The 24,070-nt window shown below is 50.8% G+C and overlaps 1 protein-coding gene across 6 annotated transcripts in view; it reads left to right on the top strand.

Annotated features, from left to right (window-relative positions):
* Positions 1-24,070, top strand: part of NRG2 (neuregulin 2) — a 187,061-nt gene that overhangs the window by 125,629 nt on the left and 37,362 nt on the right. For 5 of the 6 annotated variants that reach the window (XM_019661989.1, XM_019661981.1, XM_019662005.1 and 2 more), the window contains one exon: positions 22,480-22,651. In XM_019661989.1, coding sequence (XP_019517534.1) covers positions 22,480-22,651 — 172 coding nt within the window. Of the gene's footprint in view, positions 1-4,919; positions 5,064-22,479; positions 22,652-24,070 lie in introns of those variants that run through there. The other variant, XM_019662020.1, reaches the window with a different exon arrangement.

Raw genomic sequence — 24,070 nt, 5'->3', positions numbered from 1 at the left:
GGCGTCACCTGAATCTGTTTCTTCCTCTGGCAACCTCCCTGGATGGGGAATGAGGGAGAGGAGCCTCATGACTTGGAGGCACAAAAATGGGGGTGGCTGAGGGTAAGGATAGCCTCATCGTCTCCAAGGATTTCTAACTCCCAGGTGAACATACCATGGCTCAGGACTGGTTCAGGGGTGCCCTTTCCTGGTGCTTGGGGTGGTCCTAAGGAACCGCTGCAGGCTCTTCCTGGCCTGAGGTCACTGACACTGTCCTCAAGGATTCCCACCAGGCAGTGGGTTCAAGGGGAGGGGGCTTGGTCCACAAAACCCCTTTTCAGAAGAATTTTAGAGCCAATCCTTTTGGAGCCCCAAAGTCTCAGGTGGGGGAAGGGGTAGTATAGGTTTTTTTGTTTTGTTTTGTTTTTTCCCCTTTTCACTCAAAGGCATTTTTGCACATGACTCAAACAAGTCTAAACTTTCCCAAACTTCAAAGTTTGCCTATGGCACAGCCTCAAAGTGAAGGGGAAAATGTTAAAAAGGAGAAAAGTTTGTTAGCCAGTTAAACATTGTGCTTTTGCTTCATAAAGGAACGGAATTAAGTTGGTACGTTACTATTAGTGTCCCATTGTGACACCAGGGTGGGGGAGAGGCTTTTCCTCTGGGTGATGTGGTCTCTGCGCCCGTCCCCAGGTTCAGCGCTGCTCCCACATGAGATCGTACAGGGCATTGCACAACCTGTGGGGAGAGGAAGGAGTTCCCACGGCAACAGGCCTGGCTTTCAGGGTCATTTTCAGGCTCCTGGCAGGAACCCTGGTACAAGCTTGGGGTGCTCCAGGTGCCTGCTGTCCTTCCCCCCAGCAGCCTTTGGGGCAGGCACAGGGAGGTCAGGGGCAGCCTTGCCAGCATGACTTACAGTGCCATGGGGCTCTCTCCACCTGCCCGTGACCCAGGCACAGGGCTCCAGGGACTGTGCAGGTCCTGAGGCCAGTGGTTGGCCTTGAAGCAGCCCTTGCTCTGCTGTCTCTCCCTTTTCCACATCTTCTTGGGCAACATCATGGGGCTGTGCTTAAGAGTCTGGGCTCTGAGGGTCCCCAGCTGCATAAGTTCCTAATCTTGCTCTGCCACGTACTAGTTGTTTGACTTGGACAAATCAAAATCACTTCACTTCTCCGTGTCTCAGTTTCCTCATCCGCGAAATGAGGATAATGGTAGACTCACTTCGTAGTGTCGTCGTGAAGAATTGTATATTAAGAATATAATGTTAACTACTGGGACTGCTAATATTTTCACCGCCTTTACTCCCTGGTTCAGGCCCTCCTTGCCTGACCCTCACGATGTTCAGGTCCTGGCACATAGTAGGCACTGAAGAAACATTTAAGGGTTCACCTGCATAAGTGGTTCACCTTGACTCCACACTCTTCCTCTTCCCATCCATCCTGCACACTACAGTTAGATTAATGTTTCTAATGCATATGTCACTTCCTCAAAAACTCATCAGCGAATTCTTATTGACTAAATAAAGTCCGAGAGCCTCGGCTGGGCAGTCTGAGTGTATCTCTGGCCTGCGCACAGCAGTGCAGCATGATGGTAAAGATCGTGGTCCCGGTGAAAGGTGACTGCGGTGTGAGTCCTTGCTTTGCAGCTCTCCAGCTACGTGACTTTCAGTGCGTAATCACTTCATTCCTAGTTTGGTTCCCTCTTCTGCAACACTGCGATAATGATTGAACCTACCTACAGAGGTGCTGTGGGGATGATAAAAGATAACCTGTATAAGGCACCTAGCCCTGTGACCTCCGGCACACACTGAGTGCTTAGTAAGTGTTTGCTGTATTAAATATTAGTAGCTCCCTGAGTTTCCTAACATAACCTGGTCTGTTCATTGTCTCCTGAGCAAGGGCCCAGACAATGCTTCCCCTGGTCTTTGCCATATCTACCATCAGAACCCCTCACCTGCCACCCATCAAAATCCTCCCTATACTTAAAGACCTTCTTCAAGCCCCACCTGCCTCAGCACTGCATCTGGGTACCCCAGCCCAAGGAGCGTGCTCATGGCCCCTGAGTGCCCATAGCATTTCTGACACATACCATGCATTGATACAAGCTCTGAGCAGTCTTAGACTCCAGGAGAGCTCTACCCAGGAGGTTATATTCAGCTGGCTTCACGCTCCTACTTGGAGCCATTTTCCTTGCTGCTGCCCTGGTCTATTCTTCTCCAGCAGGAGAGGGTCACTCACTCATCTGTCCCACAGGGAGGTACTGACCACCTACCACATGCCAGGTGCTGGGCCCCTAGCCCTAGAGGGGCTGAGCCTAGTAGAGAGACAGAATTGGAAACTGAAAACAATACAAAGTGATGTGTTCTGATAGAGAGACATAAAAAGTACTAAGGAAGCAGGGGATGTCATCACTGCCCTTTCCCACCTCTCAGAGACACTGCTTACAAGCTTTTAGTAACAGACCGTTGCTCTTAGGATAAATCCCAATGTCTATACTGGGCCTACAAGGTTCCACTTGATCTGACCACTGCTTGCCTCCTCTCTAGGTTCCTTTCACACATGTGTGCCACCCCACACACCCCATGTATATACACACATACCTTACATATAGACACACACACACACACACACACACACACACACACACACACCTCAGCACACTGACCATCTTTTGGTTTTACAAAGATACAAAAGCTCCTTCATGCCCTTTGGCCACTGGACGTGTTGTTGCTTCTGTCAGGAACGTTATTCCCCAGCTCCCCTTAGTCCAGCCAACTCTTACTCATTCCTCAAATCCCAGTTTAAGTGTTTTCTAAGGAAAGACTTCCTGCACTACAGTCTGTTTATTAACCCGTATGTCAACATATAGAAATATTTGTTGAACAATTATGTTTCCTTAATATTTAACACAAATTTTAATTAATTTGTTGACTGTGTAATTAGTTATCTGTCCATCCCCACCAAGACTGTAGCATTCATGTAAGTAGGCCCATGTCCGTCTTGCTTATGGCAATCCCTAGCATATAGCACTGTGCCTGAACCGTCACAGTAAGCCTTACAACATATTTGCTAAATGAGTAAATGGAAAGGTTGGACGGGCTGAGAAAGGGGGGAGGTCATTCTGGGCAGAGAGATTAGTCTGTGCAAAGATAGGGAGAGGAGACAGTATAGTGTCGGTGGCTTGTAGGTCAATGTGGCTGAGGCACAGGATTGGGGACGAGGTGGCTATGAGCTGCGGGCTCAATGGAATAGGGCTTTGGAGTCCGATAAGGAGCTTAGGCTTAACTCATGGGTAATATTGAGTGACGTGATCTGGTTTAAGTTTTAGAAAGCTCTCTTTGATGGCCTTGAAGGGGTCAGAACTGAGAGAGCAAGACTGCAGGCAGGGAGACCAGAATCTGTGGGACAGGAGGGGGAAGTGAACTGAGGCAGGGGCTGGATGGTTGGGGAGGGGTGGATGTGAATGCCATTTGGGAAACCACATGAGCAGGGGGTTGGAGCAGGAGTGAGACTTGAGCTCTGGCACTGGCTCTGGCTCTGCCCAGGACCCCTTGCTGCCCACCTCACAGAAAGAGATACCACATGCATCGAAGTGAGTGTTCACTATACCTCAGTTGGGATATGGGAGGAGGCATATATCTTACACTTGGTCTCCCCAGAGCTGGCCCCTGATGAAACAGGCTTGAGGCCCCAAGAGCACCAGAGATCAGCCCTCTTCATGGACATTGTCTCCATCTTCTCTCTGTGTCCACCCCCTGTTTGACCTCAAGGTCTGGTCAGGGCCCCAGGTAGCCCTGGAGTCCCAGAGTCCCTGGCCTTGACCTAGAGTCCTAGCCTGCTCCAGTCTCTCCTAAGGAGGACACTGTCCAGAGAAGCCTTGGGACCCTCTCCTGAAGAGGCAGAGGACTGGCTGAGATGATCTTTGACTTGGATTCCAGTTGGGATGGCTGTAAGGGGACACCTCAGGCAGAGAGAGGCAGGCAAACCGCAGGCTCAGGCTTTCTGGGAGCCAGAAGAGGGAGAGCCTTTGCTATGTAACCCTTTCGGCACCACACCAAAGCAGGAGGCAAGCCCCTGTCCTTTTCGGCGGCCCTTGTCCCGTGGCTTGTCAGAGGTGTGATTTGCAGGGTCAGTATCAGTGTCTGAATTGACCTCCACAGGCCTTGAAGAGAGGAGCCAGCTGGTGCTGGCAGCCTGGGCTGTCAGAGTGTGTGGGGGACGGGGGCTACAAGCCACCTGGGGCACCCAGGTTTCCCTCAGGCTGCAGCCCACCCTGGCCGGGAGGGGTTCCTGAGCCACAGACCCCTGCAGCCAAGCACAAATGGTGGCTGCATAGAAGGTATTCCCTCAGATGGTGGTGTCCCATGGGGTTGAGATCAGACTGTCAAGGATGAGGAGGCACAAGCAAGTTGCCTGTAAGGTTTGGGGGAGGGGGTGGGCACGAGGCGGTGGAGACAGACTGCAAGCAGCAAGCGTGCTTTCTACCCCGCTGGGCGGGCCAGTGGGCTTCGTTTTGGTCCCTTCCTGGGCCCTCCTCTCGCTGTCTCCCCACCCCCATGCTGTCCTTAGCCTGGCCCTCGCTGCGGGATCTCTACTCCCCCCTCCCGAATCATGGCTCAGGCCCCCAGCCCAGCTCGAGCCCCCTCTCCTGCGAGGAGGTCTGTGGCGCTCTGTTGGGGCGCTAGTCCTGCCTCGTTCGCTCGCTCGGTGGGCCTGGGGAGGGGGTCCAGGACTGAGAGCCTGCCGCCCGCAGCTTTCCCCCCTCCCCCCCCTTCGCCGATGGGGAGGGGGAATTGAGGGCGGCGGGTGCGGGAGGGGAAGAGTTAAGGCTCGCCGCTCCCCTCCCCCGGAGGGTGTGACCGCCTATAAGACAGGCGCTGCGCTCGGGCACTGGGGCTGCAGGCAGCGGGGGCGCAGCGCACGGCAGCGGAGAGCGGAGGCCATCCAAGCCTGCCCGCCTCGCATCTTTCCCACTGCCTGGGACCCAGGGCAGAATGTCGGAATCCAGGAGGAGAGGCCGAGGCCGTGGCAAGAAGCACCGAGAGGGGAGGAAGCGGGAATGGGAGCCCGACCCCGGGGAGAAAGGTAGGGCACCTCAGCACGCCTATAAACCCCGTTTCGCTAGGAGAAACCTGCCGCCTGCTCATCCGCTCACCTCCCCCCGCCCCTTGCTCTACGCGGGCAGTCTGGGGCTATGCGAGCCGCCACGGAGGTGACAGGCACGGGGCGTGCGTGCCTGTGTGCGAGCCAGTCGCTGTGGCCGAGTTAAGGGACGGCGCACCGGAGCCCATCAGTGGCTGTGCGCGTCTGTCCCGGGCCGCCCATCCCGGCGAAGGTGGCGGGAAAGAGGCGCTACCCGCGGGTACCGGCCCCCAGGAGCACGGAGCGAGGGGCAGAATGGAGCCCTGGGCACAGTCCGAAAGACAGCGGATAAGCCAACACAGGGCCTGGCCCGGTGGCGGAGCGCTCAGGGAGCTGTCACTGCCTTCCCTTCCTGGAGTGTGCTCCGGGCTTGCTCCCACCCATGTGCCACACCTCCGTGAGTTCTGCTCAGCTATTGGAGCAGGGGCAGCAGCGTCTGCCACCTCCGGAGACCCGGAGGGGTTGCCCTGTCCCGCCAGCGAGCCCCAGAGAGTAGGGAGCCACTGTTTTTATGATAGATATTTCTCTCAGAACTGTACCAGACGGCAGGCACTTGTCCCTCTTTAGTCTTCAGGAGTTACTCCCTTGGATCTTTGGGTTCTGTCCCCAAGGAGAAAGGTGAGAAGGTGCTCTGGGTGATCAGAGCCTGTGCTGAGACCCACTTTGATGCCCTCTTTGGGCAGCTATAGGGTGAAGGAGGAGGGAACCCCCACTCAGTGCACCGGTCTTGGGCTTCTCAAGAATGGGCCGGGTGTGCAGGTCCGCCCCTGCAGAACCAGGCTAGTATTGTTGGGGTGCAGTTGAGTTCTCACTTCTTTATTCCTCTTCAGCGTTTTGTTAATGCCTATTTTGTGTTAGTCAGCAGGCGAGGCATGTTCAAATGCTTCATCTCCATTTAACAAACCTGGGGGCAGGTAGTCCTAGCCCCGTTTTACAGAGGGAGCAACTGAGGCTGGCAGAGGTTAAACTCACAAAGTAAGTTCCAGAGATAAATCTTGGGGGCTTCAAATCAGCATTCTCTGGCCAGTGATCCATTTTGCTGGATCTCTATCCCCTCCACTGGCGTTCCTGCCTGAACTACAACATAAAAATGTCTTCAAAAGAGCACTGGACTGGGAGTTGGGAGGCTTCAGCTGTGGTTGAGAATTTGGCTAAATGTCTTTCCTTTCCTGAATAATGAGTAAGGGTAACAAGGTAGTCTCTGATGGCTTGACTGGGAAGAGCCTAGGGGGTCCACAATTCCTTCAGCTCTGTAGAAAGGAGATAAAGGAATTTAAAGATCAAGGCTGTGTTCTCTTCCTTATAAAGAGAGCCTCTTTGCCCATTTCTGCTGGGTGAGTACATCTAGGAGCCCTCCCTAAGGAATGGGACACTGAGTAGTGTGTGAGTCAGCTTACGCTGGGCTCGTGTGGTGTGGGATGAGCTCCCAACCTGAAACCCTGCTTTTCTTCCCCCATCTCCACATACACCCTACTGTGGGCACCTGTTGGAAGGCTGGCCAGGTAAGGGCACTCTCCCAATGTCAAGGTTAAGGAGCTGAACTGGTAACAAGCCACTAGTGGCTTCATCAGGTAGGAATCAATAGTACCAGGGAAATGACAGCCTGCTACCAAGGGCAGAGTATGCACTGGGGCAAAGGTGGGAGAAGGCTACAAGTAGGAGATTCCACAGGCTTCTGGGTGATCTCTTCCAGCACCTTCTACCCGAGTGAGAACGTCCTTCATGTCTAATTATCTTTCCTGCTGTCTTTTCTTCTCTGCTTCCTCTTGTTCCCTGCTTCCCAGTGGATAGCCAGCTCTTCAGAATGCCTTCTTTCAGAGAGTTGGCTGGTGAGCAGATACCAGATAGACCCAAGGCCTGAGCTAGAGAGATTTGAGAGACGTGGGACATTCTGGGCTGGGGAGGGCATAGGGAAGCATCGTGCTCTGAAACAAGATATCAGGAGAAAGTACCATGTCAATGAGAAGCAAAAGTCTTAAATCCCTGATAGGTGACTAGGAGCATCAGATTTCAAACCTGGTAGGACAGGTGCTTAAATTAACAGTGGCCTACAGAGCTGGAGGCCTCCCTCACAACTCCCCTCCAGCCCACCGAGGCTGCAAGGTCCTCTTATTGCATGCTCAGAGCGCCCCGGCCAGGGAGAACATGGGCACAGGCAGCTAGAGAAGGGTCTCAGCCAGGGTGGGACCACATTTGGTAGAAAGATTGGGAGGTGCAGATATGGAGAGTGTGAGCAAGTTATCCACTAAAATCTTCAGCTTAGATTGGGGAGGGAATCTGGAAAGTGGGAGGGAGAAAGGAAGAAGAGAGAAGGGGACATTAATGAATTGGCTCCCCTCGCCCTGTCCACACATTCAGTAGCCCTTCATCTTCTCCGCCACATACACACCCAGGCCAGCATGGGGAAATGGGCTTTTCCTTTGCCTCAGTGCAGGAGTGCTGGGTGGAGCTGAACTGCAGGTGTGAGCTCTGTTCCATGACTCACAGAGTTCCCTTAGTATCCCTACCCGGGGCTGGGTTCCCCCATCCCCTACTTCCCCTCATCCCAGGGGATTTGGGGGGAAGTGGCTGGCATAGCCTTGCCAGCCTTGGCAGCAGTGTTGGGGGTGGGTCATAAGCCCACTTGTGTATCTGGGGTCCACCGCCGCTCTGCCCCTGTATAACCTGGCTTGGCACTGCCCTCCCTTCCTGAGCCTCTGGAAATACGCTTTGCTCTCAATTCTCACCTTCTTTATGGCAAGAGCAGAGCCTCACTCCTCAGGCCCTGTGTCTCAGAATTCTAAGAGGAAGAGAGCTGCGAGATTGAGGGGTGGGAGAGTGATGGGGGGAGAGGGAGAATGACAACCCCTGAAGGTGCTGTGTTATTTTGAAGAATAACTTTGGAATTGGATTCCAAGTTACTGGCCTTTTGTGAGTGCCCCCTGAAAGACCATTCAGGATTTGATGGTTCCCTCTGTTGGAGCTCCCCCGTGAATTGGGAAGCTGTGTCTGCCTCAGGAGGGCAGGGGACACGCTTTGGTGTTTACCCTGGCATCCTGGAGTATGAAGGTAGATTACCATCACTAGCTGAGAGATCTGGACACACCTCATTTGAATGGGCGCAAAGAATCCTTGCAAGGTCTTTCTCTCTCATCTTTCCCATCTCCTGCCTCTGGTGAAAAATGGTACCTAAACGTCTAGGACAAACTCCCAGTCTTTAGGCTGTCCAGGGCCAGGTCAGAGGTGGTGATATGCCCATGTGCGTGTGGCTGCACCACATCTGGCAGTTGCTTTTGGCAGCCTCTACCTCTGTCTTTGGCCCCTGGCTGACCCCGCTGAGCCAGGCACCTGGAGCAATCCTCCTGCCACTTTGGGGCTCAGCCTGTGCTCACACTCTGCTCCGGCTCTCTGGCACCTCAGGGCTCATTAGGAACAACAACAAGCAGAGAATAACTTTGTACTTCCTAGCAGTCTTTCATCCTGTGAGCTGAAAGCACTTTACAGACCAGGATTCATCATCCTCAGCCCAGGTCCCAGGCACTCAGTGGGAGGATGGGAAGGCGGGGGGTTGACAAGGAGACCGAGAGCCCTAGTCTTCCAGATTGGCACACCAGTGGAGCTGGGGTAGGGTAGTGAGTCACCTGAGGTGGGGAAATCAGGTAGCCAGTAGGTCTGAAACAGAAGTAGAATTGGACTGAGGGCTTCAGGCTGCAAGTAGAGGGAACATTCTCCCTTAAAAAGAGCTGGGCCCTTCCTATCCCCAGCACCCTTGTGAGCTGCTGGAGGAAGAAGCAGTTTCGTGGGAAGCAGAGGCTCTTGGACTCAGATATTGGCAGGAATTCCAAAGTGGTCCCTGTTACTGACCTCTGCCCTTGGTGCCAGAAGATTCAGGGTCACGTCAGGACAGCCCTGAGGTTAGGACGGTGCCAGGGTGAGGAGTGTATAGAGGACAAGGTGCTGGCCCAGCGTGGGCAGACCCTAGCCCTGGCCTCAGTGAGCATCCTAGAGTGGCTGCCTATGCCTGGTCAGCCCCACTTGCCCTTCTAGGCCTTCTCTGCTCTCTGGCCCACAAGACAAGCCTAAGGGGACAGTTCGCATCGGGAAGAGAGGGTTTGGGGTTTTTTAAAACACTGGCAAAGCAGCCCCAGAACTTGAGATCTGGGGCCCATCAGAACTATGATCCCATTGTGCTTTCCCACCGTTTCTGAGCCCACAACTGCCATACATAACTTAGCAGAGTTAAATGGCAATACATCCTCCCCATCATTCTCCTCCAGCCCAGCCCTGGTCTAACCATCCATTTAGCAAAACTTCCAGGTCCTGGCCACATGATAACTATACAAGCTGCATGTGCTTTCGCTCATTTTTGTGTACACAGTTCTGCAAGCATTTATTGGACTCCTACTATGTGAATGAGTCACAGCTGCTGCCCTCAGGATCTAAGACAGATCTTCACACAAGTACTTGTGGCTGGAACCAAGTGTAAGGCCAGAGATATGTGCAGTGTGTGGTGAGGACAGGAATGGTTTGCTCTGGGAGGGTGTAGGGAGAGCTTCACAGCGGAGGTGACATTTGAGCTGAGCCTGGATGGTGAGAGTAGGAATTCACCAGGGCAAGAAAGGGCCTTCCAAGAAGTAGGCACATGACCATGCCCAGTTGCATGGGTCAGAGGGGCAGGGAGGGAGGGAACTATCATTTATTGAGCACTTACTACATGTCAGTACTGATTCTATAAAGTACAGGTATTATTTTATCATCTCTACTTTATGGACGAGAAAACTGAAGCAGGGAGAGTCCGTGACTTGCCTGTGATTCGGCCATAAATTAATGGCCAGATAGGATCTTAAGCTCAGGTCTGCCCCCTGCCCTGCCTCACCGTGCACCTGGCTCTGGGCGGTTCCACAGTCTGTGCCCCTCAAGAAAAACCAGCAAAGGATGGTTTTCCATGTGTTAGAGCTTATCCATGTGTTAGAGCAGGTCCTCCCCTCACATTAACTGGTCAGGTATTTCCTTTCTGGACTCTTGGGTGGGGTTTAGGGGTTACAAAGATGAGCAATTGAGTCCCTGCCTTCGCAGGGAGCTTGCATTGTGACTGGCAGTAAAATGCACACAGGACCATGGAGCACTGACACAGGAGGGCAGCCCCAAGGCCCTGACGCTGCACCAACAGGCAGGAGTTCCTGGGAAGACTGAGGTTAACGGTCCAGGGGCCTAACCAAGAAACCAAGCTGGGGCTCCAGAGTCCAGCTAGATATAGCACCAGTCTGGGTAATTTTCTGGTCCTTTGGAGCCCCTTGTGTAAAAGATGAATGTTTAAATCAGTGAGAACCTGATTTAAAGCATGAACTGGGAACTTGCCAGAAATGTAAATTCTTGGGCCTCAACCCTGATCTACTGAATCAGAAACTGTGGGGATGGGGCCAGTATGTATGTTTTAGAAAGCTCTCTGGTTGATTGTGATATGTGCTGAAGTGTGAGAAGCACTGGTTGAGCTGAGTGGCCTGGCCTCTCAGAACAGAACCCTGTAGGTGGCCTACAGGTCAGTCCCACAGGTGTTTACCCAGTGCCTTGGTGCCAGGCACAATGCTTGGGGGCTACAGGTCATCGCTGGGGACTGGGCTCACCACCTGTGGGTCAACAGAGATGTGGCCAGAGTGGCAAGGACTGATCCAGAATGGATAGAAGGGGAGACTCATTCCCATCAGAGTAATCTGGGAGGCTTTCTGGAGGAGGTGGGCTGAGGGGGACCTGGAGCATGGAAGGAGATCTAAAGGGGCTGGGCATTCAGGCTGAAGAAACCACTTGGGCAGAAGTTGGGAACAGGGCATTTGGGAAATAAAGTGCAATCCTAAAGACACACCGCCCATGGTGCATAGGAGGGAGAGACCAACCGAGCCAAACAGTGGGTTTTCTGAATGTCGGGCCTATGAGTTTAGATTTATCCAAAATAGACTTATCTGTGACTTCTGGTGCAGTCAGGCATGGCTGGATCTGAGCTCATGGTCCAATTCCTTCACTGTACAGGTGGGGAAACTGAGGCCCAGAAAGAGACATCCACACCAACAATCCAAAGGGTTTGGCAGTTCTTGGGCAAGAATGAGAGCAACAGCTCCTGCAGGCACCCGCGCACCTCCCACTGCAGCCTCCTGTCTCTCACCTCCCACCTGGTGATCCAGTCAGATAGAATTTCTCTCAGTTTCTTGAGTGCACTGTGGTCTCCTGCCACGGTCCTCTGAACATGTTGTTCTCTTTGCCTAGAGCACTGTCTTCCTTCTCTTAACCAATTCTTGTCATCTTTCAGGCCCTGCATAAGCTTTGCTCCATCCAGAGCCCTCCCTGCCTCCAAGGTGGTGAGGGAGGGTGAGGGGCATCCTCTGTGCACCCCTCAGCAGCTCCCATCACAGTCTATCCCACTGTATGGGCAATACTCCACTCAGCTAGAACCTCTACCAGGGCCAAGACCATGTGAACTTGACCCTCAGCGCCTGACATGTGCTGAGTGCCCAGTGCATACTTGAGCAAACGAATGAAGGAGGACACTCCCAAGCTCTTCCACCCCTGTACACGGAGACCTCACTGGCTCCTCTCCTGTTTGAAGAGGGGGCGTCTCATAGGAAGAGGCTGCCCTGACCAAACTTCCTGCCTATGGCCAGGGTCCCCTCAGTGGCTGGGCAGCCTGATGGGCCGAGCCAGGGTAGTCCTTTAGTGAGGCCCCCACTTCATCATCTGCTCTGCTATCCTGGGGAAGGACTAAGTTGGGGAGTGTTGAGTGGGAAAGGGCTCTGGGAATAGAAGTCAGGGGGCTCCACCCTCCCCTGAGTGCTTGCAGCAGTCTTGATCTGGGCCACTCTGAGGCACCCATCAGTCACAGTTCCTGCCTTACATCATTAATTCACTCAGCCAGTTGATCAGTGAGCACCTGGTCAGTGCCAGACGCCAGGAATATAGTGATGCTCCCATCCCCGAGGTCCCCAGAGCAACCTGGTTTGCTTCAAGGTAGGAAGCCCCAAATCGGGAAGGAGAGACACTCAGGAGGCAGAGATTGCTTCTGGCTGGCGGTTTAGGGGAGGCGGTGGCATCTGAGGGGATTGTGAGGGATTTAGATCAACAAGAGCTGCCGGTTGAACTCTCTGTTCCAGGTACTATGCTAAGTTGTTGACAGGCATTACCCCCCATTGAATTCTCACCACAATCTTAAGAGGTGGGTGAGATTATCCCTGTTTTACAGACAAGGACTAAAGGCTCAGAGAGGTTAAGGAACTTGTCTAGTTATACAAGACACCGGACTGAGCCAGAGCGCCAACTGAGACCAGCCTGAGCCCCAGCCTGCATGTCGGACCCTCCCGACTGTGCTTCTGTGTGGGGAATGGCATGGCAGTGAAGAGGCATGGAGGCAGGCAGAATACAGAACAAGCATGTTTGGGGAGCAGCCAGTGATTTGCGTCTGCCTGGAATATACAATTCCTGAAGGGAAGTGGTAGGGGGAAAGCAGAGAGGTGTGTGAGAGAAGGGGGGCCCAGTCACTGACCAAGTAAGCTCCCCCCAGGGGGCCCTGGCTGCCAGCCAAGGAAGGCTGGTGGCCTTTCTTCTACAGACAGACGTCATGGAGCCAAGAAAGGTTTCTGAATGGCCAGAGGCACGTAAAGATGACTCTGCCCCATGTCCACTGCTAGTGTAGTGGTACTGGGGGGTGGGGGGTGCAGTATGGCCAGAACCAGAGCCTGGCAGACAATGAGGGGCTATGAGGGTAAGAGGCTTGGTGGAAGATGAATGGCCTTGATCTTTGGGGAGAGTCAAGAGAGATTGAGTTGTCACAGATGACAGGTGACTGAAAGAAGGAAGCCAGGAGCAAGATAGGGAGAGAAATAGGGAAACTGATTTCCCACGTGTTATGTTTGAACCAGTGACTGAATGTCCAGTCATTCATTTTGGGGTGAATTCTTTCCAGTCCCTTCTCCCTCGTTAACTGGGACCACAAGGACCACATCTCAGCCCTCCCCACCCCCCGACCCTAGAGTGACTAGGCCAGGGCTCCCCATACTTGTGGATGGACTTACAGGAAAGGAAGCCTGGCCTCTGGCGGCCTGCCCTCCCCCCGCCCCCCCCCACACACACACACTGGGGTATTTGCATTTAGTGAGCATATTGGCCTGCTAAGACCTTTCCCCTGAAATCCAAGATTTCTTTGAATTCTTGTATTTTTATCTTAAAAATTCACATGAACTTCACATTGTACTCCATCATACACATCTATTTGTTTTAATATAAAGGTGCTGCTTTTCCTTACTAATGAGCTTGGCAGACCCTTCAGAAAGAGACCCTGAGACCATCCTGCAGCTCTGCCTGTATCCCAGTTTGAGAAGCTGGTCTTGTCTGGTGTATAAGGTGCCTCCCCTTTCCCTGCCCCCACTACATTTCCCATTTCCCAGAGTTTCAAAAACAACTTTCTCTAGCCAGGCTGAGGAGGTGGGAAGTGCAGGCCAAAGGGGATAAGGACTCTGGGATCCCCTCTTCAGGTTCCTCAAGCAAGGGGCGGCCTAGCCCATCAGCAGCAGGCCCTCTCCACAGAGAGTTCTCCAGGCCAGGGCCCAGCCTTCCCCAGTGGGGAAATTAAACAGGTTTTGGGCAAATGGTAATGGCCTTCCAGGACTGTCATCTCTGCTTTGTCCTTGCCTCCACACCCAGCCTCTGAAGAGATAATGGTCGGAAGCCTTCCATCCCCCCATGCAGAGCTTTCTCTTACCCCATTCCTCTGAAATAGGCAGCGCATGGCTTATAGATGACTCAGCTGAGGCCCAGAGAGGCTAAACTACTTACCTAAGGGCAGACAGCTGGAAAACCAGGAGACTGGGACAAAGACCTGAACTTCTGTGTCCTCGGCTGCCACTCTTTCCTCTGCTAAGCACTTCTTCCTCTGTGCCATCTCTAGGTGTCTTTGGCCTGTGCCACAAGTACTGGTAAGAATGCAGGGAAACTGTGTGTCTGTGCTGAGTACCCGTATGCTACTCCAACAACGGGCACCTCTGCTCTAGAAAACTGTGCAATCTCCCCCAACATAGGAGACATACCCTGAACTCCCCATCTCTGCTCTGCCCCATTAGGTCCCTGTGTCACCCTTGAGCCTAGCCAAGGAACTTCAGTATGTGCTGCCTGGCTCCCAGGGCTGGGCCTTTCTGGCAGGGCACCAAGGAGGCCAGCCTATTGGTCAGGATGCCTGGCTCCTGGCAGAGGGGGCTGACAGGGCCATAGTGTTAACCCTGGTGGTCAGGCCAGGCCTGCTTATGCCCTGAGCTCACGCTGTATGGTTGGGTGTCAGTGGATGGATGCCTTTGGATAGGCAGGTAAAGCTTTAAGGCAGGAGCCATTTCTGTTAGTCTTGGAGCTTCCAAGTTTTGTCTCCTCCTCCTTGTCCTTCTTTACCTGCCCTCCTGGAATGGCATCAGCCTCCCCCCTCTAGCTCCCATCCCCAGCCAGCCCTGGCCCTCTTCTCTACTTTGTAGTCGAGGTGCCAGGCACCTGGCCTGCTGAGCTGAAAGCCCATTATGTCTGGCCTGACTTTCACTGGTGCAGGAAAAGTGGCCCTCTGCGAGGCTCTGACCCCTGCCAGTCTCAGTAGAGCCCTAAACAGGAGACAGAGCCTGACCCGAGCACAGGGGCCATGTAGTTTTGTTCAGCATCATTTCCCTGATGCCTGGTAGATACCTGGTTATATTACAGGACTGTAGGAGATGGGTATTTGTTGGGTGGATGTGAGAAGAGGGCAAGGCAAGCCCAGGCACCCGGCTGGGCCTGGTTGGCCAAGGAAATGGGGCTGGGGCCACTCCCTTTGGGAGGCCCGGCTTGTGAGTATCAAATGTCTCTTCTGCAGGCCACAGGAGGATACCTGATTGCCCGTTTCACAGAGCAGGCCCTCTGTGCCCACTTAAATCAGCTGCGTTTTTAGTTGTTTTTTTTCTTTCTTTCTTTCTCATTTGAACTTGGAGTCTGTAATTAACCTCCAATAGGTCACAGTCACTTTGTGGGTGGGAGTGGGGTGGGGAGGGGGCCAGCCCACAGCCTGCCAGCAGCAGGACAGTAGGAGACTTTGATGACAGGCAGGCTGGCCACATTGTCGCCAGGTGTTGTCCTGCAAAGGGGACTGCTCAGCCTTAGTCATGAGATGAGGATCATTAACCCTTTTAAGAGTCCGCTGCCCCTGCCCCCTGGTTGCCAGAGGGAGGCTGGGGCCAGGTCCTCCCTGGCTGGGCTGCCTGGCCATGTCCTAGGCGTCAGTCTTGCTCTCAGATCTCTGCAGGCTCCGCACCCACCGCCCACAGCCAAGAGGAATGAGGTCAAGCTGCTGGCAGCAGCGGTATCTCCTGGCCTCGGGGCTGGGATGTAAGAGAAGAGCAGCCCTGGCTGTTTTTGCTGTTGTTATCTTCATTGAGGTGCCTTCCGGGGATTCCCTGTCAAACAGATACAGGCCAGATGCCCCAGCTTGGCACAAGGTGATGAAGCCACCAGATACCCCATGGCCCAACTCATGGCAACAGAGATGTGTCTTAAGGTTTTAGGGGGCCCATCCTCAAGGGAAATCTTTTTATGGAGACCTAGGTCATCCTTGAGAGACCTTTCTCTGTTGATATAAAGCTGCCAAAGGAGATTTCCCTACACCCACACACCCCCGTACCCCCACTCCTGAGTGCCCTAGTCCTGCTGCTTAGATGGGCACTGTTCCAGGAGGACGGGAGCTGGACAAAGTGACCTCGCAACGAGCATGGGCGCTCAGCAGAGAGGGCTTGGTCTGAGGAGGAGACGTTACGGGAGGTGAAGGGAGACCCGACAAACACTGAAGGGTCCACCTGGGCCATCACCTTGCCACCTGCCCCTCCACCTGTGGGGAAGGAGCAGCCACAGGAAGCAGGGTGTCAGTGACAGTCATGGGAGCAGGGTGTGGAAATGCCCACCCCCTCCTGTGCGCAGATCGACCTCATGCTTCTGCCTGATGCCTCTCACCTGTCACTCTCCTAGGTGCTGGGCCTTTGAGAGTGTCCTCTGAGGGGGAAATACGCAAGGACCCTGAGGACAATGGCTCCTCCCTTTGGCTACAAAGCTGAATTTATAGAGAAGTTTATGGCACCATTATTAACATTAGCAGAACGTTGGAGACAACCTAACACATTCATCTGAACAATGGAATATTATGTAGCCATTAATATGATTTAGATCTGTATTTCTAGATTCGGAGAAATGTTTTTATAACACATTGACTGAAAAAAGTAGGATATAAAACATTTTAGAGAGAAAAGTCTTGCAGGAGACATTTGAAAATGTTGACAGTAGTTTTCTCTCTGGTGGTAATTGAATGATTTAAATGTGTTGTTCTTTTTCCTTGTATTGTGTAATTTTTTTTTACAACAAAAATGTATTTCTTATGTAACAAAACAATAACAGAGGGGGACAAGCTAAACTCCTTGTGGGACAGAAGTTGCTGCTTCATATATGGCTAGATCATTTCTATCTGGGACAAAGCACAGAACCTGGCACACAGTAGGCACTCAGTAAACCCATGTTGACTAGGGAGTTAGTGCCTGCCCACTGGGTTGCCTCAGCTCTTGCCCTGACAGATTCCATCCATCCCAGGAAGCCTGTTCGTCTGCTTGGTTCAGCTTTAGCTTCAAGACACTTGGGGGACACAATACACTGGTTTCCATACTAGCATTGCATTCTGGGCCCTGGGCCATAAAAGAGACCCAGACGGTACTGGACCCAGCTCAGAGAGGGGGCCCAGGCAGGGGCTAGAGCTGGTCCAGTCATGTCTGAGGCCCCATAAACACTATCTCCAGGTCCTCAAAACTCTCCTGTATGAATAGACTTGTCCCAGATGTCCCCAGATATTGGATCCAGTGGCTGGAAGCCACAGTGGAAGAAGTAATGGTGGCTCAGGATTAGCCTGAGCTTAAAATGCAAAAAGATCAAGTCATCTCCCGACTTGTAAGCCTCTGATGCCTTCCCATCACATCTGCAAAACAAATCCAGGGCCATCTTGGGGAGGTTGTCCATACTCCTCACCACAGAAAGTTCTGGGCCCAGGAGTGAAAGTGCAGAGGTCCTCTGGGCGTTGTTCAGGGTGCCACCTGGTGGGTGTTCTTCTCTTTCCTATCACCTGCATTGCTGCCTCTCCCCTCAAGGGACTTGCTTGAAGCAAAAAAGCGTAGCGTATTCTCAGGGTCCTATTCCCTTTCAAAATGCCCATCTTTGGCTTTCAGAGAACTGTGAACTAAGATTTCTGTGAGCAGGGACCAGGACTAGACGTTGCTAGAGCAGGAGACATGGTTTTTAGTACAGTGGTCCCCTCCTTATCTGTGGGGGATATGTTCTAAGACCCCCAGTAGATGCCTGAAACCCTGGATAGTACTGAATCCTATATATACTGTTTTTTTCCTATACATACATCCCTATGATAAAGTTTAATTTATAAATTAGGCACAGTAAGAGATAACAACAATAACTAATAACAAAATAGAACAATTATAATAATATACTATAATAAAAGTTATGTGAATGGCTTTGGGGCCATTATGAAGTAAAATAAGGGTGACTTGAACATAAGCACTGTGATACAGGGACAGTTGATCTGATAACCAAGACAGCTACTAAGCGACTAGTGAGCAGGGAACGTGTACAGCGTGGATACGATGGACAAAGGGATGATTCACACCCCAGGCAGGATGGAGCTGGACAGCACAAGATTTCATCACACCACTCAGAAGGGCACGCAATTTAAAACTTATGAATTGTTTATTTCTGGAATTTTCCATTTAATAATTTTGGACTTCAGGTAGCAAAAACCTCAGAAACAAAACCATTGATAAGGCAGGACTACCGTGTCTCAGTTGATTCTTGAGAGGATCTGTTAAGAGATATAACAGAAGATTCTTTGTAATGAACACAGGCACGGCATGATTCAAATATATGGTTATTTCTATTTTGTCATCCTTTAGACCAGTGCTGACTAGCAGGAATATAATGTGATCTATATATGTAATTTTAAATTTTCTAGTAGGCATATAAAAAGTTATGAAAAGGCGCGGGGAGGTGGGAGGGGCAAAACAAATCCAGACCTCTTGTCCTGACTCACACAGCCACATGTCAAGTCACCTGGACCTACCTCTCTAGGCTCCTCTTGTACCACCCCTGCCTTCCAGAATCTTCCAGCCACTGAGCCTCTTTTATTCAGCTGCTTGTCACTGCCTCATAGTTTCTGGTGATTATTTACCATTATCTATCCTCCTCATTAAGTTCAGGCTCCCTGAAAGCAGGAAGCTTACCTGTCTTGTTCACTAATGTATACTCAGTTCCTGGCATGTAGAGGATTGAATGAATGAATAAGAAACAAGTGAACTAGATGAGATTGTTCTGAAGTGAGTGGACTATCAAGAAATGGCAATTGGGTCACAGGGTTCTCACTAGATAGGGTGTGCTCCTTGTGACCTGAAATGTAGTCCTGGGTTTTCCATTGATGGCAGGGAACGACTTTGGAGCCCCTAGTTCCTCAGGCCCTCCGAATTGGGGTCATGCCTGCTGTTTCTGGGGTTGGTCTCTGTGTCACTGTGCCCCCCCTCCCCCCGCCATCGCTGCCACCATTAAGCAGTGGCCACAGTCTCGGTGCATAGTATTGTACCAGGACTCATGTCAGGAAACAGATAGTAGGGTGACCACCACTTCCTCCCACCAGGCATCACCCTCATCCCCACCTTGGCTTGTTGGGAGGGAGGTGGCCTACAGTTGTGGGAGTGGTTAGAGGGCCCCCTTGTCTCAGAACTGCAAGGAAGGTCCACACTCTTCAAGGAGGGGAAGGAGGCACCTTAGAACCTGAGACAAGTTCCCTGTGTCCTCAGTTCACGAGAAGGGGGAGGAGACTAGTTGGAGATCACCAGTTGACCAAGAGGTTAGATCATTAGGTGTCAACCCAACCTTAGAGCAAAGCCACCTGTGAAGAAGATATCTTCAGTTAGTAACCAGTCATTAAACTTATAATACATGCACTTTCCTATATGTAATATATTTGTTATATATTTTTAAAACCTGCACACCTGGACCCACTCTCACGATTTTGCTTCAGAATGTCTGGAATATATTTTAAATTTTCCCATATGGTTCTCATTAGCATGTAGAGTTAAGAACTATTGATAAGGAGTGACTGGAGACCCTTGAGCAAGCAGATGAAGGACAGTGGGGGTGTAGGTAAGGGCGAAGGATGCTGAGGCAGGACTTCAGTCCCATTTAGAACAATGAAGTTCCATGAAGTCCAACAGATTGATGGGTTGATACACATAAAACCTCTGGAGGTCAAAATATAAATATATAAATATATATATATAAGTATATGTATATTTATATATATATAAGTATATATATGTTTATATATTTATATTTATATATATATATATGAAGCAGGTAATTGGGGAGAAAATGTAGCAAAAGATTAATAGCCTTTATATTATAAAGAACTCTTGTAGATCAATAAAATGAGCACCCAATAGAAAAACAGACTATGGACAAGAACAGACTATTCAAAAAAGAACAACAACAGTGGGCCCGTACATTTACAAAAAGTGGTCAGCCTCCACAGGAATCAAATAAATGCAAATTAAAACAACAGAGACGTTATCTTTTGCCTAGCTAATTGGCAAAGATGATATATGATAAAACCTCTGTTGGTGAGGGTGTGGAAAAACAGGCACTGTCATTCACTGGTGGGAGTGCAGATTGATGCAACCTTTCCAGAAGGTAATTTGGCAACGTGCGTAAAGCTGAGAAAGATTGCAAATCCTTTTGACGTAGCAATTCCACTTTCAGGAAGATTGCCTTAGGAAATAATTGCAGATAATAACAATAACAGCTAACCCTTATTAAGTGCTCTGTGAGTGCCAGGTTCTACATGCCTTGTGTCATATAATCCTCACACCCATCATCTCACGAGGGAGGAGCTGTCTGTTATCATCTGTATTTTACAGATGAGGAAACTGAGGTGCAAAAGGATTAAGTCAATGAGGACACGAAGCTAACAGGTAGCAAAAGACTGGATTTGAACCAGGCAGTCTGAGTGAAGAGTCACGCTGTCTGTACAGCAGTGTACACTGGATGTGTGCAAAGGATGTTTAATGTATACACTGAATGAAGTTGCAAGGATGTTCCTCGGGGCTTGTTTGTAATGGAGAAGGGAGGAAGCAGAGAAGACATGCTGAATGCCCCATGATCGGAATTGGTCACATAAATTGTGATATACCCGTATAGGAATATTATACAACCATGAAAAATGATGCTATAGGAAAAAAAGAGTGTGTGAATACTAGGGTTTTTTGTATAAGCATAAAAGATCTCTGAAAGGATATAAAAGAAACTGATAAAATTGGTTGCCTCTTGGAAAGGCAACTGTGTGGCCGTGGTCAGAAGTTAGAGGGAGACCTATTTTTTAAGTCATATACCCTTTTCACTTCTTGAATTTTGAGTCATGTGGATATATTATCTATTAAAATAGGTATATATCTATAAATATATACACATGTAAGTTATGTAATAGAACTTGTTCCACATAACTTTATTTCCTTGAAATGCTAGTGAGGATTCTAAGAATAAAAGTTCCGAGACCCTTACTTGGAGAATCATATTGAAGTCAATGAAGGTACTTCTTTAACTGTGTTTACCCATATAGTCCATAAACTGATTTGCTCATGGAACCCTTTTCTCAAGTAATGTCTATTATCATCTCTCTAGGCATTCATGCCCTATAGAATTCAGTTTGAGAAATGCTATTATTAATATTTAATACCAAGGTGAAAGGCTTACATGTTTCATTAAATGAAAGAAACATGTTACTGACAATGATTTCATTTCATCTAAAAGTGTGTGTGTATGTGTACGTGTTACTTCTGAGTACTAGGATAATGGATGATTTTGTTTTCTTTCACCCATCTGTATTTTTCAAAAATGAACAAAATCATTTCACAAGCACCTTTTTTTTTTTTTTAGTATATCATACATTTTTTAAGGCTTTGGGAGCCCTTTCTCTTTATGCTCCTTCAGTCCCTTCACCCCACTCCCATTTACTCCCTACTTACAAGCAGCAGCTCAGGTTAGGTCCAATGAGGGGCCCTTATCTATAACCAGGCCCTGTCACCTGCCTTTATGTAGAGCTAACTCAGGCCTGAGGGGGCCAATCAGTCCCCCAGACAACTCCCTGAACCCAGCAGACCCTCTCTTCTGCTGTTCGAAGGATAAAAACAAGGGTCTCCATTCCTAAAAGGGAGACAAGGCTGCAAAAGCATTGCAAATCCAGGTACCTGGGCTTTGGTCCCAGCTCCGTGTGATCTTGGCCAAGTTTCTTAACCTCTCTGAGGCTTATCTTCATCATCTGTGTTAGTAATAACTCTGATCTTACAGAGTTCAGGGAGCCAATGAGAGCGTGAATGAAGGCATTGCATATTCTGTAAAGGGCTGTCCCAGTGGAAATTATTATGTACCTTAGCAGGGGACATGGGCTTGCCCTTACCTTCCTAAGAACAGAGTACCTTTTCTTCCTTTTTTTTAAGGTTGCTGGCGGGAGGGGAGCAAGGAGATGAAGTATGGGAGACTGGGACATGTGTAAATAGAACGGTGTTTAAGAAACATGGGAGTAGCCTCCCAGCTTGGTATCTGCAGCCCTGCATCCGTGGCTGGGCCTGTGCCCATCCGTGTAGCCCCATGCCTTGTCCCTCACACAGCCACTCCACTTCATCCATTCAAGTCAGCCCGCCCCACCCAACCACGTGAGATTCTCCCAAGTCACAACACTGACCCTGCCTGACCCACTCCCTCCCTTCTCTTTCTAGCCCCACTCCTCAGCTCTTAGCTGAGTTAGCTCCTCCCCCAACCTGGGTTGGCTTTGTTCCTCTGGGCTTCAGCATCCCTAGGCCTCCGTGAACCATGCATATCTGTCATTTTGGTCCTGGGTCCTCTGGGCCCAGCATAGGCCTGGGGGTCTGGGACAGGAGTTAGAGCATGAACTCTGAAGTCAAGGAGACCTGGGTTTGAATCCCAGTTTCATCACCTTGGAGACGTGACTTCACCATCCTGAGCCTCAGTTTCCTCCCTCTGTAAATGGGTTTAATCATTGTAGTGAACTTATGGGGTTATTTTCATAAGCTAATATATGTAAAGCTCCTAGTATCATTCCAGGCATGAAGGAAACTCTCCACAGGTAACAGCCACACTGATATCATTGTAGACCCTCTGTGAATGCTTGTTGAATTGAACTAGGAAATGATATGGGGGGGCTTCCCAGGTCCTTCCTCCACTGCTCATGCTTGATACTGCCCCGCCCCCACCATGCTCACCTCCCTGCCTTGTTCCTCCACAGCCACCCGACCCAAGCTGAAGAAGATGAAGAGTCAGACGGGACAGGTGGGGGAGAAGCAATCGCTGAAGTGCGAGGCAGTGGCCGGTAACCCCCAGCCCTCCTACCGCTGGTTTAAGGATGGCAAGGAGCTAAACCGCAGTCGTGACATTCGCATCAAGTACGGCAACGGCAGGTGAGCAACAGCCCTCTCTCCCTCCCGGCATCACCCCTCTTGAGAAACAAGGGCCTGAGCAGGCAGAACCCAGGGCTTTGTCCCCAGATCCACCTGTGGATCAGGTTCCGGTCCCCCTTTCTTGCCGCACCCAATCTCTCCTTGTAGCTCTGGGCCCCTCTGGTTATGTTGGCCCGGTGTCTTCATACTGTAGATGCTTAATTAATGTCTCTGAATGGTTGAAGGTAATTTCATTGTCAAAGTCAGCTTTACTAGTCCCTAAAACTTCTCAAAGGTCCTGCTGCAGTGTCTGAAAGCCTACCATTTGTCAATCTTTGATGAAAAACTCTGATTGTAGGATGCTGGGAGGTGATGATGGGCTGGTTTCTCAGCTCAGCAAGCATTATTGGGCAGAGAGCTAGGTAAGGGGAAAGAACTGGTGTCGGGGAGTCTGTGGCTCAGACATTTTCCCCCTGGAATATACCTTTAATCTTAGAGCCCGGGCTCAAGGGAAGTGAATCACAAGCTCTGAAGCCTCCAGCTGTGGAAGATGGATGGCCTCTCTTCCATCTTGGGTTGGTCCAGCAGGGGGCTCCAGGCACCAGAGAAGCAGGAGTCCAAGGCCAACCCCTCACCTCCCTCCTTCCTGCCTCTCACAGCCCCTGAGGGTCTGTCAGAAGGCAGAACAAACAAGAGGGGAGGCCCCTGCCTGCCTGCTAAACAGAAGTTCTGCCTGACCAGGTTCTGTCGGCCCTCAGGGTCAAGTGGACTTCCCTCTCTGGCTGAGGGGCACCCGTCTTTCCTGCCCCTCCAGAGTCGCTTACAACCACCTTCATGGCTATCATTTAACTCCTCATCCCCCCCAAATGCAAATGAAGATGATTTTAGAGGCCCCCCCAGCCTGCCACACAACAGAAAGTGATGGAAAGAGGCCTGGATTCAGGCTGCTCTTGATTGGCTGTGTGGCCCTGGAGGTACATAGTCTGCCCCTAGACCTTAGTCTCCACACCTGTGACAGAGAGTATGGGCGCAAGTGTAGAATCTGGTAAAAGCCTTGACCCTTTCTTCAGAAAGAAATGTGTCTCATCCATCCAGTTTTGCCTACAATTCTAGAGGTCTGCAGAGTCATTGTTTCCTGTGACTCTGACAGGGGATGATGATCTTTCTAACATGGGCACATAAATGAATGGAAATTCATTTACTTGACAGGTCTTGAGAGCCTGCTGAGTGCCAGGTACATACAGACCAGGCCTTGGGGCCCTTCTGGCTCTCCTCCTCCTGGCCTCTAAGTCACTGCCCCACTGTTCCCAAACACCTCTGTGATCCTGATCCTGCTCTTTTCTTTAATGACCCTGGACTTTGGCCCAGGCTGTTCCCTGTGCTGGCAGCAGCCTCACACACACACACACACACACACACACACACACACACACACACACA

This window comes from Hipposideros armiger, unplaced genomic scaffold (genome assembly GCF_001890085.2).
Source record: "Hipposideros armiger isolate ML-2016 unplaced genomic scaffold, ASM189008v1 scaffold_11, whole genome shotgun sequence".
Taxonomy (NCBI): Eukaryota; Metazoa; Chordata; class Mammalia; order Chiroptera; family Hipposideridae; genus Hipposideros; species Hipposideros armiger.
This window is presented reverse-complemented; position numbering and strand designations above follow the sequence as displayed.